Genomic DNA, 15,076 nt, shown 5'->3' with positions numbered 1-15,076 from the left:
ACTTTCCATGCATGTCCAACAAGCTTGGAATTAATTTTTCTATTTCGCTGATTTGAGTAGTTTTAGCGAACCTGTAGAGACATCACCCAGTGAAGCAGGAAACTTTGCTGCGAAAATGGCGTGTTATATATAGCTTTATTTTTCTTCCTAAGAAAGTCATACTGGGAAATTTTATTGCCCTTAAAAATTCATTACTTCAGTTGAATTTGAAACCAGGAAATGTTGTATCCAGTGCTAAGCGTAGTAACAACTTTCAATCTAATGACGACTTTAATTTTTAATAAAACCAAACAGCCATTTTCTGAGTTATTTTGCTTGTCGTTTATTTTAAATTTGACATGTGCAGGCTATCGTGATGCTCAGTGTGGCTGGTTGGAGGTGCAAGAAGAAACACGGCAGAGAGGCATGAGTTCCAGGCATGCTCCTTACCCACGCATTGCATTATTTCTTGTTATATATGTACCTAAACAAGGCATCATTGAAATATGGGCTATGCAACAAGGTCCTAGAGTTGCCCAATTTACAGCCAGCAAAAGTGGAAGGTAATAACGGCACGGTATATCTTAATACTTTTTTGCATTTATGTAAAATACCAAAATTACAATTTCTGTACAAGGTGATTCAGGACCTCTGCAACAAACTCTGGGAATCGATAGATCTTGCAATGAGGATCATTTTTCATAAAAGAACTCATGTTCGCTGATGCCTCATGTAGGAGCTATGTGACATCAAAACAAAAGACAGGTTTTAGTGACTACAGTTAATTATGAAATGAATTATTCATTTATTTCTTCAAGTGCCCTTGCGAACAGATTACAAGTGTCCTGTCATTTTGCTGTCCTGTTTGAATGAAGCACTCTTCGGAACACACTTCTGTTGCTCATGGGGGATGTATCCTTCACAATGTGAGAGGACATGTGATTCAACATACATCCCAACGCACTTCAACCTGGTTGTGCAAGCACATCTGAACAACATCTATGGGGAGCAATGGATGGTTAGGGAGAGCCGTTGTGTGGCCAGCGTGATCACCCGACTTCACACCCTTACTTTTTTTTTTCTTTTGCGACATTTGAAGTAATACATCACTCGAATTGTCACCAGAGAGGAACTGACTGTGCACGTATCAGCTGCTTTTGATCAAATTTGACACAGGCCGATAACCACTGCTACGACAATGTAATGAATGTAATTAGGTTCAGAGTAGACACTTTGAATATTTGTAACTTGTCAGCAAACATATTTGAAAAATAATTCATTTCGTGATTGTTACTGTCACTAAAACTTGTCTTTTTTTCGATTTCGTTTAACTCCTAAATGAGGCGTCGGAGAACATGGGTTTGATTTTATGAAAAATGATCTTCATTGCGAGATATATCAATGTCCAGAGTTTGTTGCAGAGGTTTTGAATCACCCTGTATAATAACATATGAGACTCAAATAACATACATACTTCCTTTGATTTTATTTATGTACACGTGAGTGAGTCCTCTTTGCATATATCATCCCCTGCAAGGCAAAGTATTATAAGCACCAATTTGCTATTTTTACAGGAGCGGCAGTTATGATACTTCACCAACATGGTGGTGAATACGATAGTCAATTTATTCTAAGCACCATAACTCATTTTCGGTAAAAGTGGCACTTATGATACTTTGCCTTGATTAAGGGAAGAGGATGGTATTTTTTGGCGAAAAATGAGTAAATTTTCAAAAAACAATTTTTTTTTCCTTAAAATACTCTGTGATGTGTGTGGAATACATTGCATAACATTTTGTGGGTATCTGTGCCCTTATTGGATGTTGAGACGCCATTTTTAAACTTCCTGCGCTCTGGATTTTTAAATCACACCATCGTTTGTTTGTTGTTTCCGGAACTTCATTTTTTTTTTTCAAAACCAAATTTTTTTTAAAATACTCTGTGATGTGTGTGGAATACATTGTATAACATTTTGTGGGTATCTGTGCCCTTATTGGATGTTGAGACGCCATTTTTAAACTTCCTGCGCTCTGGATTTTTAAATCACACCACCCTTTGTTTGTTGTTTCTGGAACTTCATTTTTTTTTCAAAACCAAATTTTTTTTTAAATACTCTGTGATGTGTGTGGAATACATTGTATAACATTTTGTGGGTATCTGTGCCCTTATTGGATGTTGAGACGCCATTTTTAAACTTCCTGCGCTCTGGATTTTTAAATCACACCGCCCTTTGTTTGTTGTTTCCGGAACTTCATTTTTTTTTCAAAACCAAATTTTTTTTTAAAATACTCTGTGATGTGTGTGGAATACATTGTATAATATTTTGTGGGTATTTGTGCCCTTATCGGTTGTTGAGACTCCATTTTTAAACTTCCTGCGCTCTGGATTTTTAAATCACACCATCCTTTGTTTGTTGTTTCCAGAACTTCATTTTTTTTTCAAAACCAATTTTTTTTTTTTTTAAATACTCTGTGATGTGTGTGGAATACATTGTATAACATTTTGTGGGTATCTGTGCCCTTATTGGATGTTGAGACGCCATTTTTAAAGTTCCTACGCTCTGGATTATTAAATCACACCCCCTTTGATTGCTGTTTCTGGAACTTTATTTTTTTCCTACATTGCCAGACAAAAAAACGATATAATTTTTGAACTATTAAATATATATGCATGAAATTTAGAATACACATTCTCTAGACTACTAGGAAACTTTTCTCTGTAACGGAATTTTCCTAATTGATTTCATTTTAAAAATAAGTCTCTCTGTTTGCAAGAAAGAAAATAAAAAAAATGTTATTAAATTTTAATTGTTTATTTTACAAATGTAGGAACTAATATCAAAATTCTGTTACAGACAGTTTGAAGAGCGTGCTTTTACAAATAAATTGTAACATAGTGTTTGAATTTATCTTTAAAAATGGCTTAGATATATCGAGTTTAGTAAAATCCTGCATTGGGTACATTTTTTTTTTTCAAATCTGGCTCCCAAATAATTTTTTCAAAATATTTATATTTGGTTGAGTTGCTATAGCCATGAGCTCTCTACATACAAAAAATTAATATTTTACACCAAATAGAAAAAAAGTTTTAAAAATTACCATCCTCTCCCCTTAATGAAGGAAGATCTAACTTTAGTGTCATTCATTCATTGTTTCCTGCATAAGGGCAGGTCTTTCACTGCAAACCCAGAATTCTCCAATTTTCCTATTTTCTGCCTTCCTCTTTGTCTCCGCATATGATTCATATATATCTTAATGTCGTCTATCATCTGATACCTTCTTCTGTCCTGAACTCTTCTCCTGTTCACCATACCTTCCAGTGCGTCCTTCAGTAGGCAGTTTCTCCTCAGCCAGTGACCCAACCAATTCCTTTTTCTCTTCCTGATCAGTTTCAGCATCATTCTTTCTTCACCCACTCTTTTCAACACAGCTTCATTTAACTTTAGAGTATGGTCTTTGAAACCATTTTTTGAATAAAAAACTTCATAATTATATGATCATGGTTCCGATTTTCAACATTTAAAAATAGACTACCGAGGATGACACAACAGTAATAAATCAACCCATTACAGTCGTCCTGGTTGGTGTAGTTGGTATAGCACTGGCTTTTTTTATGTCCGAGGTTGCGGGTTCGATCCCGGGCCAGGTCGATGGCATTTAAGTATGCTTCAATGCGACAGGGTCATGTCAGTAGATTTACTGGCATGTAAAAGAACTCCTGCGGGACAAAATTTCGGCACACCGGTGACGCTGATATAACCTCGGAAATTGCGAGCGTCGTTAAATAAAACATAACATTTAAACATTCAATCCATTATAAACAGAACTATCCGTTATGAAGTAGAACAATTGACAATAATGTCATTAGATGTAAAAATAATAATAATTTTGAAAATGAAAAATATATGTATAACTAGCTGATTCTGAATTGTATATTTGTTTCTTATTCTTTCAGATTGTTGCAAATATCTCATGGCCTGATGGGTCTCAATAACGTACCATTGAAAGGAGGCAACAGAAGTCAATTTCCTTGTGTTTTTATTGATCCAAATGGTTCAATAAAGGAAATCTCTGTACCTTTCCATTTTGCACTGAGGTATGTAAATATCGTACATGGCTGGTGCCGAAAACTTACCATCATTATCATTAAAGTCATTGCTACCATAATCTACCATTAAATCAGCTATAATAATAATAATAATAATAATAATAATAATAATACAAATAATAATAATGATGATGAAAATTATAATTTATTTATATATTTTATTGATATTTATGTGCTGGTTAACAGCGGTTGACCAATAAAAGTCCAGCATAGTGATACAAATAAAAACCGTAATGAATTGTACAGTGGTGTTTGCAAATTAAGTGTATAGGGTGTCCCATTTATCTTGTGCACCTATTATAACTTTTTTTGTTTGGATAGGTATTGGAATTTTTGTTTTTGAGCGTTATGTTAGAACAAGGTGCTAACATGAGTGTGGAGATTTGGTGCATGTAACTACATTATGGTACAAGATACACGTGACGTCATCAATTTTTCAAATAGCACTACATACTTTAATCATGTTACACTGATTACACATATTAAGACGAGTTCAAAAATGTATCACAATGTCATCTTCCTAATCAATAACAACAACAAAACAAAACAAAAACGTACTTCCAAAGTGATAATGTTATGCTTTGAGAGTCACAGAAGATGTTCCAAATGGTAACCATTCACATTAATGCACATTCAAAGGCATTCCCCGAAAGACCATATGACTGCCCGGCATATTGCTGCCTGAATGGACACACAAGCCTGTCGAATGCATTGCTGCATGTCCTCTGGTGTTGTCAGAATGTTCTGGTACACACTGTCCTTTACAGTTCCTCACAGGAAGAAGTCGAGTGGCGACAGGTCCGGAGACCGTGCAGGCCACTGTACGTGGATTGTGGCGTCGACAGTTGTGGTTTGTTTACATGTTAGACAGCAAACACACGACGTGTACGGACGTCAGTCATCTTTCGTTTTGTGTAAGTTAATGCACAAGATGAATGGGGCACCACAACAAACGACACATTCTGATGGCTTTCATTTTGCATTTTGTTCTTGTTATTGATTGGGAAGGTGACATTGTGATACATTTTTGAACTCGTCTTAATGTGTGTAATCAATATAACATGATTAAAGTATGTAGTGCTATTTGAAAAATTGATGACGTCACGTGTATCTTGTACCATAATGTAGTTACATGCACCAAATCTCTACACTCATGTTAGCCCCTCGTTCTAACATAACTCTCAAAAACAAAAATTCCAATATCTATCCAAACAAAAAAGTTATAATAGGTGCACAAGATAAATGGGACACTTTGTATAAAAGTGATAGCATAATGAAGAACAATAGAAGAACAAAATTTACAGTGGTTAATTGATACAAAAATAAAAACTGGTATAAAATCTAATAAAAACTGGTATAAAATCTAATTAGTGATATAGTATGGTATAAATATAACAGAAAAAATAACACAGAATACCTATATTTACAGATTATTTAAAAGAATGTGATATTGCCATGAACAAATAAATCTGTACATTAAATGGATCGAAATCACATCCATGCATGTTAGCATTTTTAATTAATCTGATCTTTCTTCCTTTCTCTTGTGTCCTGATCGTGTTCAGGGCCCGGTTGCAGAAACACCGATCAAAATATGATTGGCAATCAAGGAGGGTTTGATTGGCCATCAGTTCTATTTCTGTTGCAGAAAGAACAATCAGTGTTTGATCGGAGATCAGTCTTCCATCAGATTTGATCAACAGATTTTTGCTGGTTAAGTCACTGATCATCGATCAAGTAGGCTATTTATGTTGTTCTGTTTATAATGCAGTTACTGTAATTATATAGTAAATAGTTATAGCGTTACAATATTGTTTTCGACATAATGGATTCTTCTGATGAAGAAATTTGAGAATGAAAAAAAATTATTAAGAAGAAGGCGTTTCCATAATAGACATGAACTGTTTTTATGTATAATGACAGAGAATTTGAGCAAAGATTTAGGTTAAGTAAGGATTCGTCTGTTTTGTTACTTTCAAAAATCGAAACAAATATATGCAGACAGACAAATCGAAACCTTCCACTTTCTCCTATGAACCAAGTTCTAATAATGCTGAGATTTTAAGCTGTTGATATTTTTCAGGCGGTCTTGGGTTATCTTGTTAAGGTCCACAAATCAACTATTTGCCGAGTAGTTAGGAATGTTATGTATGAAATTGCTTTGTTACGGCAGGGTCTCATAAATCCCCAAACTTCAAACAGGGAACGATTTGAAATTCAGAGAGAATTTTCAGTCATGTCAGGATTTCCAAGAGTAGCCTAATATTGGTTGTATAGACTGCTCACATCCCCATCCAATCACCTGGTTGAAATGATGCCGAACTTTATCGAAATGAAAAAGGTTTCTTTTGTGTGAATATACAGGCAATATGTAGTCTACACCATCATTGAAATTCTGGAATGTTGTAGCCCGTTGGCAGGGTTCTACACATGCCAACACAATATTTTTAATGAGTAGGTTACGAGCTCCATTTGTAAAGAGAGGGATGGGAAATTGAATTATTTTGGGTTATGGAGGCTATGCATATTCCAATTTCTTGTCGATTCCCCTAGCAAATCCCACAACAGAAGCCCCCTCACGTTTTTTTTTGTTTGCTTCATTTTTTTTCACTATATTGTAGTCTATATACAAATAGAATCTGCCGGTTTCCTTTCTACAAAAAGCAACAAAACAGCAAAACATTCACTTGAACATTCACTTGTTTTCACAGTCACCGCCCACTTGATGCATTCGTTTCGCGACTTTTAAAGAGCATCAAATTGGCTTTGGTTGCTAAATAGCGCTGTTGTCAAATGTATTTCTTTCTCAAATCAGCAATTAGTAAATTGAGACAAGTTGAATGGAGATTCACGTTTGTGCAACGCAATGAACAATCAAATAAATTAGACATCAACTGATTGGCAATCAGGGACTGATTTGATTTGCGTTTCTGCAACAGGGCCCTTGGTCTTTCTCTCCTTCTTTCCGTCCTGGTCTTTGTCTCTCTCTGCCTTGTCCTGATCTTTCTCTGATGTGTCCTGGTATTTGTCTCTCTTAATTTCGTGTCATATTATTTCTCTCTCTCTCTCTCTCTCTCTCTCTCTCTCTGTCTGTCATACCCTGGTCTTTCTCTCACTCTTCCATATTCTGGTCTCCGTTTTGTATTCTGATCTTTCTCCATTTCTTTCCTTGTCATTCTCTCACTGTAACTGTTACAACCGAAAACACAACAACATGGCGTGTGTTGATTGTTGAGAAGCATTTCTCTCACTACTTTTATATTGCACTGCAAGGCTGGCTATAAGGCTGGTCGATGGACATGATGTTACCTAGCTGCGCTGGGTAAACCATATGTGTAACTCGAGAACAGCAATTGATATCAGACTCTTTTTTTCAGAATCCTTGTGATCGTGTGTTCTTTTAATTAAACCCCCACATTAATTTTTATCAGAGAGGGCCTAAAATTGCGTATGTTTATCTTTTTTTTTTTCTTTTTAGTTTGGATGTCAAATTGTTCTTTCATTTTTTACACCTGCTTATGTTATTCCTATCTGTAAATAATTTAAATTGTGGACCTTAAGATACGTTTTGAAGTAGGATGTCATCGGTCAGCCGAGGTTCACCATGAGAAGAAGTCGATTTATGAGCCTACTGTCAATTTTTTCAAACTGAAATATTCCTTAATTCATGTTGAGGTATTTGGTTGCTCATAGGTGTTCGAAGGGGCTATACCAGTTTTTTCGAAGAATTTCGACAGCAATTTGCTTTGCCAACATCTCTGAGGAATGGCATTGTGATAAATATAAAAAAAATCCTGTCATCCTGATTAATCACATGGTGCCACATTAATAGCAATTGTAATTTTTCATGAACTTTTCTTTGTTTTTCTTTTCATTAATATGTTTACATATCCGTGCGTTTTTTTTAAAGCACTTCAGTAAAGTGCTTCATGCCTTTGCTGCAGCAAAATGAGGGTCGAAAAAAAAACGTAAGTAGGTCAACTGACTGCAAAATGGTGGACAATTAATATTGCTTCTATTTCTGCCGTAATAAATTTAACCCTAAAAGAACCGAACATGTTAAATAGTTTCGACTTCCATGATAATGACATGGGATTATTATTACTAGACGATTTTGACAATAATAAACGTTGCAAAAGACCAAAACACACATTCCGCCATGATGGATCATGCAGCAAACTCGTAAAGCGAAGTTTTGATTTGCTGCACACTTGCTACAGCGCTGCTGCAGTGACGGTGAAGCAAATGTAATAAAAGAACGGTCTTGCTGCAGCGCTTTACGTCTTGCTTTGAAAAAAAAACGCACGGTATGTATAGATATTTTTTTTAGGATATACTGAGTTCGTAAGGGCTACCCTCAATGGGAGGCAGTTTGTCAGTAATAATAATAATAATAATAATAATAATAATAATAATAATACAATATAAGTATATCTTTATTAGGTGTTAACTTGAAATTTGTTGAACATGTTTTCTCTTTTATTAAAAAATGTTTACTTCTATTACCTAGGAGTTTTAAGTCTACTCAAGAAATTTCTGAGTTCCTAATAATAAGCACTACTAATCATAATCAGCATAAATAAGGTCATTGAGACCATTTCCAGCATCAATCAGAATTACAGCTGGCTGGTGTGTGTCCTAGATATACAGGGTGTTTAAAAAATACGGGGCATAATTTCAGGTATGTATTTCCTACATGTAGACAATCAAAATAGTTCATTACAACATGTGTCCGGAAATGCTTTATTTCCGAGTTATGGCCTTCACAACATTGAAATTCACCGGAACGTTTTTCTTTCCACAGGTCGTTGCCGTCAAAGGAGACATTAAGAGGGCACTCTGACAATTCATTCCGAGGCGAAGGTTACATTCAGTGTTGTGTAGGCGTTAGACTGTGCGACATGTATTCAAATCAAGAGCTGGCAGAGATACACTTCATGTACGGTAAGGCGGACGGCAATGCTGCGCTGGTTCGTCGTTTGTACCAGGAGAGGTACCCACAGCGACAATGTCCAGATCGGAAGACATTTTTACGTCTCCATTACCGTTTGTGCGAGTATGGAAAATTTAACTCTCCTGGTTTGAGAAGGGGACGACCAAGATCTACAACTCCAGAAGTACAGGAGGAGATTCTGGAGGCTGTGAACATGACTCCTTCTATCAGCACACGAAGGGTAGGGTTGCAAGTCAATGTTCCTCATACGACTGTCTGGAGACTTGAAAGAGTATCAATTGTATCCTTATCATATCTGAGGACATACGCAATACTCCTGGAGTTTGGGATCGTGTTCACAGGTCAATGAGACATCGATGTGAGGTCTGTATTCAAGCAGAAGGTGGACATTTTGAACATCTTCTGTAACGACAATGACCTGCGGAAAGAAAAACGTTCCGGTGAATTTCAATGTTGTGAAGGCCATAACTCGGAAATGAAGCATTTCCGGACACATGTTGTAATGAACTATTTTGATTGTCTACATGTGGGAAGTACATACCTGAAATTATGCCCCGTATTTTTTAAACATTCTGTATAGTGCCCAGTTTGTGAGCATGTTGCTAGTGCAGCCGAGAATGGTACAACTTCCTATACACGTTACATCAGCCATTTGCCAAACACAGTTGTCAGACTGACTGCGGCAAATGTAAAACACTCGAAATTAACGTTTCAGTTACTTTTTCACATGCTGAAAATGGTGACGCGGACTGTACTGGTTGTTGGCCCATTTCGTTCTAGGCTTCCTTTGTCCCTCTTTCTACTAGATGTAGCCTATAATCTAAAATCTGTTTGAAATTTTTTTATTTTATATTTGTGATTCGTCAATTTAATTCTGCAGAATATAATAAATAGGCATATAGACGCATGTATTACAGGTACAAGCACCAGTGTAGCTCAGTTGGCTAAGGCGTTTGCCTGTCGATTCAGAGTTGTGCTCAGGCATGTGTTCGATTCCCACTTGGGCTGATTACCTGGTTGGGTTTTTCCAAGGTTTTCCCCAACCGTAAGGCAAATGTCAGGTAATCTATGGCGAATCCTCGGCCTCACGTTGCCAAATATCATCTCACTATCATCAATCCTATTGACGCTAAATAGCCGATTAGTTGATACAGCATCGTTAAATAATCAAGTAAAAAAAATAATAATTACAGGCACAATATTTTTACTAAAATACTGAATCCATTTGAAGAAATTCATAATAACTGTTGTTTGCAGGCCATAATGAATATTAATGAATTTAAATACTATTATAGTCACAATCATGCCATGGTATGAAAGAAAAATTTCACAACCTCGAGCGGGAATCGAACCTGCGACTTCCTGTTCTCCGGTCAGGCGCTCTACCACTCAGCTATCGAGTTCATCTCACGCCAAAGGCTTGGAATTATCCTTTCATACTGGCGACTCTGTTATAGAGTACTGTCCATAGCGTCTGATCTAGTCAGCACTGCTTATGGGTTGAAAGAAACTTTACGTTTGGTGACGTATACACGTCCGTTGATGTGAGTCGCCAGTATGAAAGGATAATTCCAAGCCTTTGGCGTGAGACGAACTCGATAGCTCAGTGGTAGAGCGACTGACCGGAGAACAGGAAGTCGCAGGTTCGATTCCCGCTCAAGGTTGTGAAATTTTTCTTTCATACCATGGCATGATTGTGACTATAATAGTATTTAAATTCATTAATATGTCACATCAACGGACATGTATACGTCACCAAATATCGTAAGATGAAGATTATATAATGAATATCAAGTAATTGTAAAATTTAGATATTTATGTGAAATTTTAACCAATACTGCAACAAATTCCACAGTATGTAACATCGGTTTCGTATTTGACCATTAATTAAAGCTGAAAATAAAGAAAAGGAAACTAACTGAATATCTTTTTTTTTTTTTTGCTTTCATTTGATTAGTTGAATATAAGGGTAGTCATTTAATGATTTTACAGATATAAGCCCTTTTAATTTTCTAACTTCGTAAATTATAGCTTTCATTTCAGTACTTCTTATGTGTGTGTGCAAATTGAATATTTACTTTACTTCTTACATAAAGCAGAGAGAGATTATTGTAATTTCTTTACAGCGATAAGAACAGCAAGAGAGCAAGAGATCTTCATTTGCTTAAGAAGTTGAAGACATTCCTAAAGGAGGATGATTATGATGATGATAAATTGATTGAAGAGGTTAAAAAAACTATGCAGGAATTGAAGACAAATGAAATTCGATCTCAAGCTATTGAGATGTTGTCAAGCAGCAAATACATCACTCCTGATGCTCTAGAAGTTGCATTGAATGTTGTTGTTGAAAAGTTAAACGGACTGGGTAAGTAAAATATTTCTAGAAAATAATACATTTCTGTTTTTGCCAGGATATAAATGAAAATTAAATTTGTTTTCGTCACCAGCATAGTTTTTTTAATGGAATGACAAGATATTCAAGGTTTGGATTCACTTCTTGACAGAGAAATTAAGACTGCGTGTGTTTTTCCTCTGTTTCTGGCACTGGAATAAAGAACCTGTAAAATGCTTATTGTCAGTCACCAGCCACGTTTTGAAGGCGAGTCGTTTATCTGGTAACAAGTTTCATTAACACAAAATAAAACAAAATGACACAAAATTAGAAAGAGTCACTTCAGTAAATGATTTAGGAGTGGTAATCTCTCATGACCTATCCTTTTTAACACATATAAAAACAATTGCGAATAGAGCCTTCAAACTGGTAGGTTTCATCTACAGAAACTCAAAAGATTTCAGGAATGTTGAAACTGTCTTAAAATATATAATAGTTTAATACGAAGTAAATTAGAGTATGCATCTATAGTTTGGAATCCTTACTATCACTCGCACTCGGTCATTCTAGAGAGAGTACAGAATAAAATCCTAAAACTGCTATATATGAAAAAACATTATGTTACAACATATTCCAATCTTATGAATCCATGCTGGTTGAATTTAATGTATCATCTCTCAGTAGTCGCAGGATAATAGCACAACAAATGTATTTGTTCAAAACCATAAATGGTTTAATAGACAACCCTGATCTTCTACAGGTAATTAGTTTCAATATTGGTAAATCAAATTTGAGAAAGCGATCTCTCTTTTATTTACAGACATCAAAAACACAATCTCATAAAACGTCTCCACTTTTATTAATGCTTCGAACTTACAATCATCTATCAAATAAACAGGATTTAGATTTCTCGTTATCGTACAATATGTAGAAGAAAAAGTTATAAACAGCAATAGTTTCATGATATTTTAAATTAATTCTAGTTGCATGTTAGTTATAGTTATAATCAGATATCCTACTAATTGGAACACATGTTCTGTAGTGGTGAATTTCTTAAATAAATAAATTAAGCCTATTAGTCCTACTAAAGTAGAACCCTGATTATCCGTCACCCTATTAACCGATTGCTGGATTATCCGACTATCCTTCCCTTGCTTTTTTTCTGCTACAGACACATATGTAGTCTGTCTTCTTTCTTATGTATGAAGTACTACTATACGTTATATTAGTACCAGTACGTATTTTTTCTAGAGTATGTTATTACAAACCTTGACACTTACACAGTATGATCTGCTGTTAGAGTTGCCGTACTGTAGAATTTCTGTATAAAATATATTCCATGAGTATCAAAAGAAAACGTGTTGTGCTAAGTACCGAAAAAAAGGGAAATAATTGAGTGGTTCGGGGAAAGATAAATTGTGAATCATCTCGCATCAGAGTACGAGATTGGTGTTACAACTGTGAGCGATTTAATAAAAATGAACAATAAAGTGTATAAAGTATGTAAATCTACAACACGAGACCTGTATTATTCTTATGTTTTCACTGACAGCCATTACAAGGAATTTCCTTGCCCCTTAAAAACCCGTCGTTGATAACCAGACTTGAATGATGAACTTTTGATTCACTACCTAGCGTGTTAAACCCAAAACACGGAGGAATTAAAAAATGCAATTATTATTGACTTAATTTACGAAAATATTTTACGGTACGGATTATCCGATTTTTTCGCTTAACCGTTGAGTTCACCCCCTTCATTACCACGGATAATAGAGGTTCTACTGTATATAATACTGTGTACCGGTACTGAATTTATTAACATAGTGTTATATTTACTCTGTAATTTGCCAATTATAGCTACATTTTACATTTTTGGCTATGATATCTATACTTTACTCCTTTTAATTTATTTTTATTTGGTATTTTTTATTTATATCTATAGCTGTCTCTTTTATTTAGGTAGTATCTATTTGTTTTTTTTTTTTTTCATTTTTAATTATTAATTTGTAATTACGCCTGTATCTTGAATTTATTTCTGTTTTATCTCTTTTTTCATGTTATATGCAATTCTATGTTTTTTTTTTAAACAAATCTGTACTGTCTATTGTAATTGGGGCTTTGCCCTGTTACAGACATAAATAAATAAATGAATTACTCGTTATCTCATATGTTGCAGACCCTGATTCCCTGGACCATAGTGGAAAAACATTGTTACAAATATCTCACCAGCTACAGAGACTGGTATCTTTCTATTTATTTGTTCACCAGCAGCACCAAATACCACCCATGTATAATACTGTTGTTGCCAATGCAAATGAACTTGATTCCTCGCAGGTAAACTATTCTGTTCCACTTTGTATCTTAGAAAGGTTAGAGTTTAACTACAATGAGTATTTTATAATTTAGAATAGGCACTTCATTACAGTGAGAAGTGTAGCAGTCACTATTTATTCATTATGTTAAAGTTACTTATATCTGTTTCTGGCGAGAATTTTCTCCTTTCCTATTTTACTAAGTGTGTACAAATTATTATGATATGTAAAATCTCGATATCCGAATTTTGAAGGAAATAAACGTACAGTCCCAGAAAAAAAAAATGACCTGCCTGAATTTTCTAAGTTCCATTTTCAATGCATTGCATATGCTCAGTGGTCCAAAGTAGTAGTACACACGAGATCACTTTGACAGTTACTAAAATTCATTTTACGTCAGTTGTTGTAACCCCAAAGGCATTTGAAAAGATACCATACAAATTGATCTATTTTTAATAGTATATGAATATTTATAAATCGGGGTCAAAGGCATAATAGAGATAGTACCTTTGTCAGGTGACACTCTACAATGGTCCTGGTTACGCCTAAGGTTCAATCAATCAATCAATCAATATTCCCATCATTCCTAGGTGGAACATAGGGCTCTCAGAAAGCTTCTCCATCTGATTCTATTCCTGGCCAACGCCTTGATCTCACTCCATGTCTTCCCCATTGTTTTTGCTTCTGTGAGAACAGTTCGTTTCCATGTTATCTTGGATCGCCAATTCCTCTGCTGCCCTGTGGATTCCAATCCAATACCTTCCTGGCGGGGTCATCTGGAGGTCGGCGAACTATATGTCCCAACCATCCCCACTTCCTATGCCAAATTTCTAGTTCAAGTGGTTTTTGTTTAGTTTTTAACTATAGGTTTTCATTGGATATCTGGACCGGCCAGAATATTTTTAATATGTTTCTCAAACATCTATTAATAAAAACTTGTAGTTGCTTGATAATTGTGGTTATTACGCCTAAGGTTAAGAAGAGGAAATTTGTAAGATCTTTATTACCGATGATGGTACAATCACAATCTAGTATATACAGTCACAAAGCTCAATATGTAGTAAATATGCATCCATAGATAGTTGCTAACCACTAGGATCGCGACTATCGCCGCATCACAGACAATGCTAAATAGTACCTGCGTATTGTTCCTAGTAACCTCAACAACTAAAGCTTCCTGACTGTGGTACAATCAAGACTGTCCCTGTGTGGAAGAACCACATCTTGCTAGAGGTAGCTCTGCTAAAAGAGAACATGGAGGACCTAGACGTGACTATCAATAAACGTGAATTTATGTACCTAAAATAGATCACTGAAACATTAAGGCTCTAAAATACTATGTTTAGACATTAAAAATATAATTTTTCTCATCAGAAATAGATTAACACATTT

The 15,076-nt window shown here is 35.3% G+C and overlaps 1 protein-coding gene across 1 annotated transcript in view; it reads left to right on the top strand.

Moving 5' to 3' along the window:
• Rab3-GAP (Rab3 GTPase activating protein) overlaps positions 1-15,076 on the top strand; it is a 78,925-nt gene that overhangs the window by 24,076 nt on the left and 39,773 nt on the right. The window contains exons 9-12 of the mRNA XM_069820244.1: positions 347-542; positions 3,934-4,074; positions 11,167-11,405; positions 13,549-13,706. Of these exons, the coding sequence (XP_069676345.1) occupies positions 347-542; positions 3,934-4,074; positions 11,167-11,405; positions 13,549-13,706 (734 nt within the window). The remainder of the gene's footprint in view (positions 1-346; positions 543-3,933; positions 4,075-11,166; positions 11,406-13,548; positions 13,707-15,076) is intronic.

Source organism: Periplaneta americana, chromosome 3 (assembly GCF_040183065.1).
Source record: "Periplaneta americana isolate PAMFEO1 chromosome 3, P.americana_PAMFEO1_priV1, whole genome shotgun sequence".
Classification (NCBI taxonomy): Eukaryota; Metazoa; Arthropoda; class Insecta; order Blattodea; family Blattidae; genus Periplaneta; species Periplaneta americana.
Note: the sequence above shows the minus strand (reverse complement) of the source record. Positions and strands in the feature narration are given on the sequence as shown.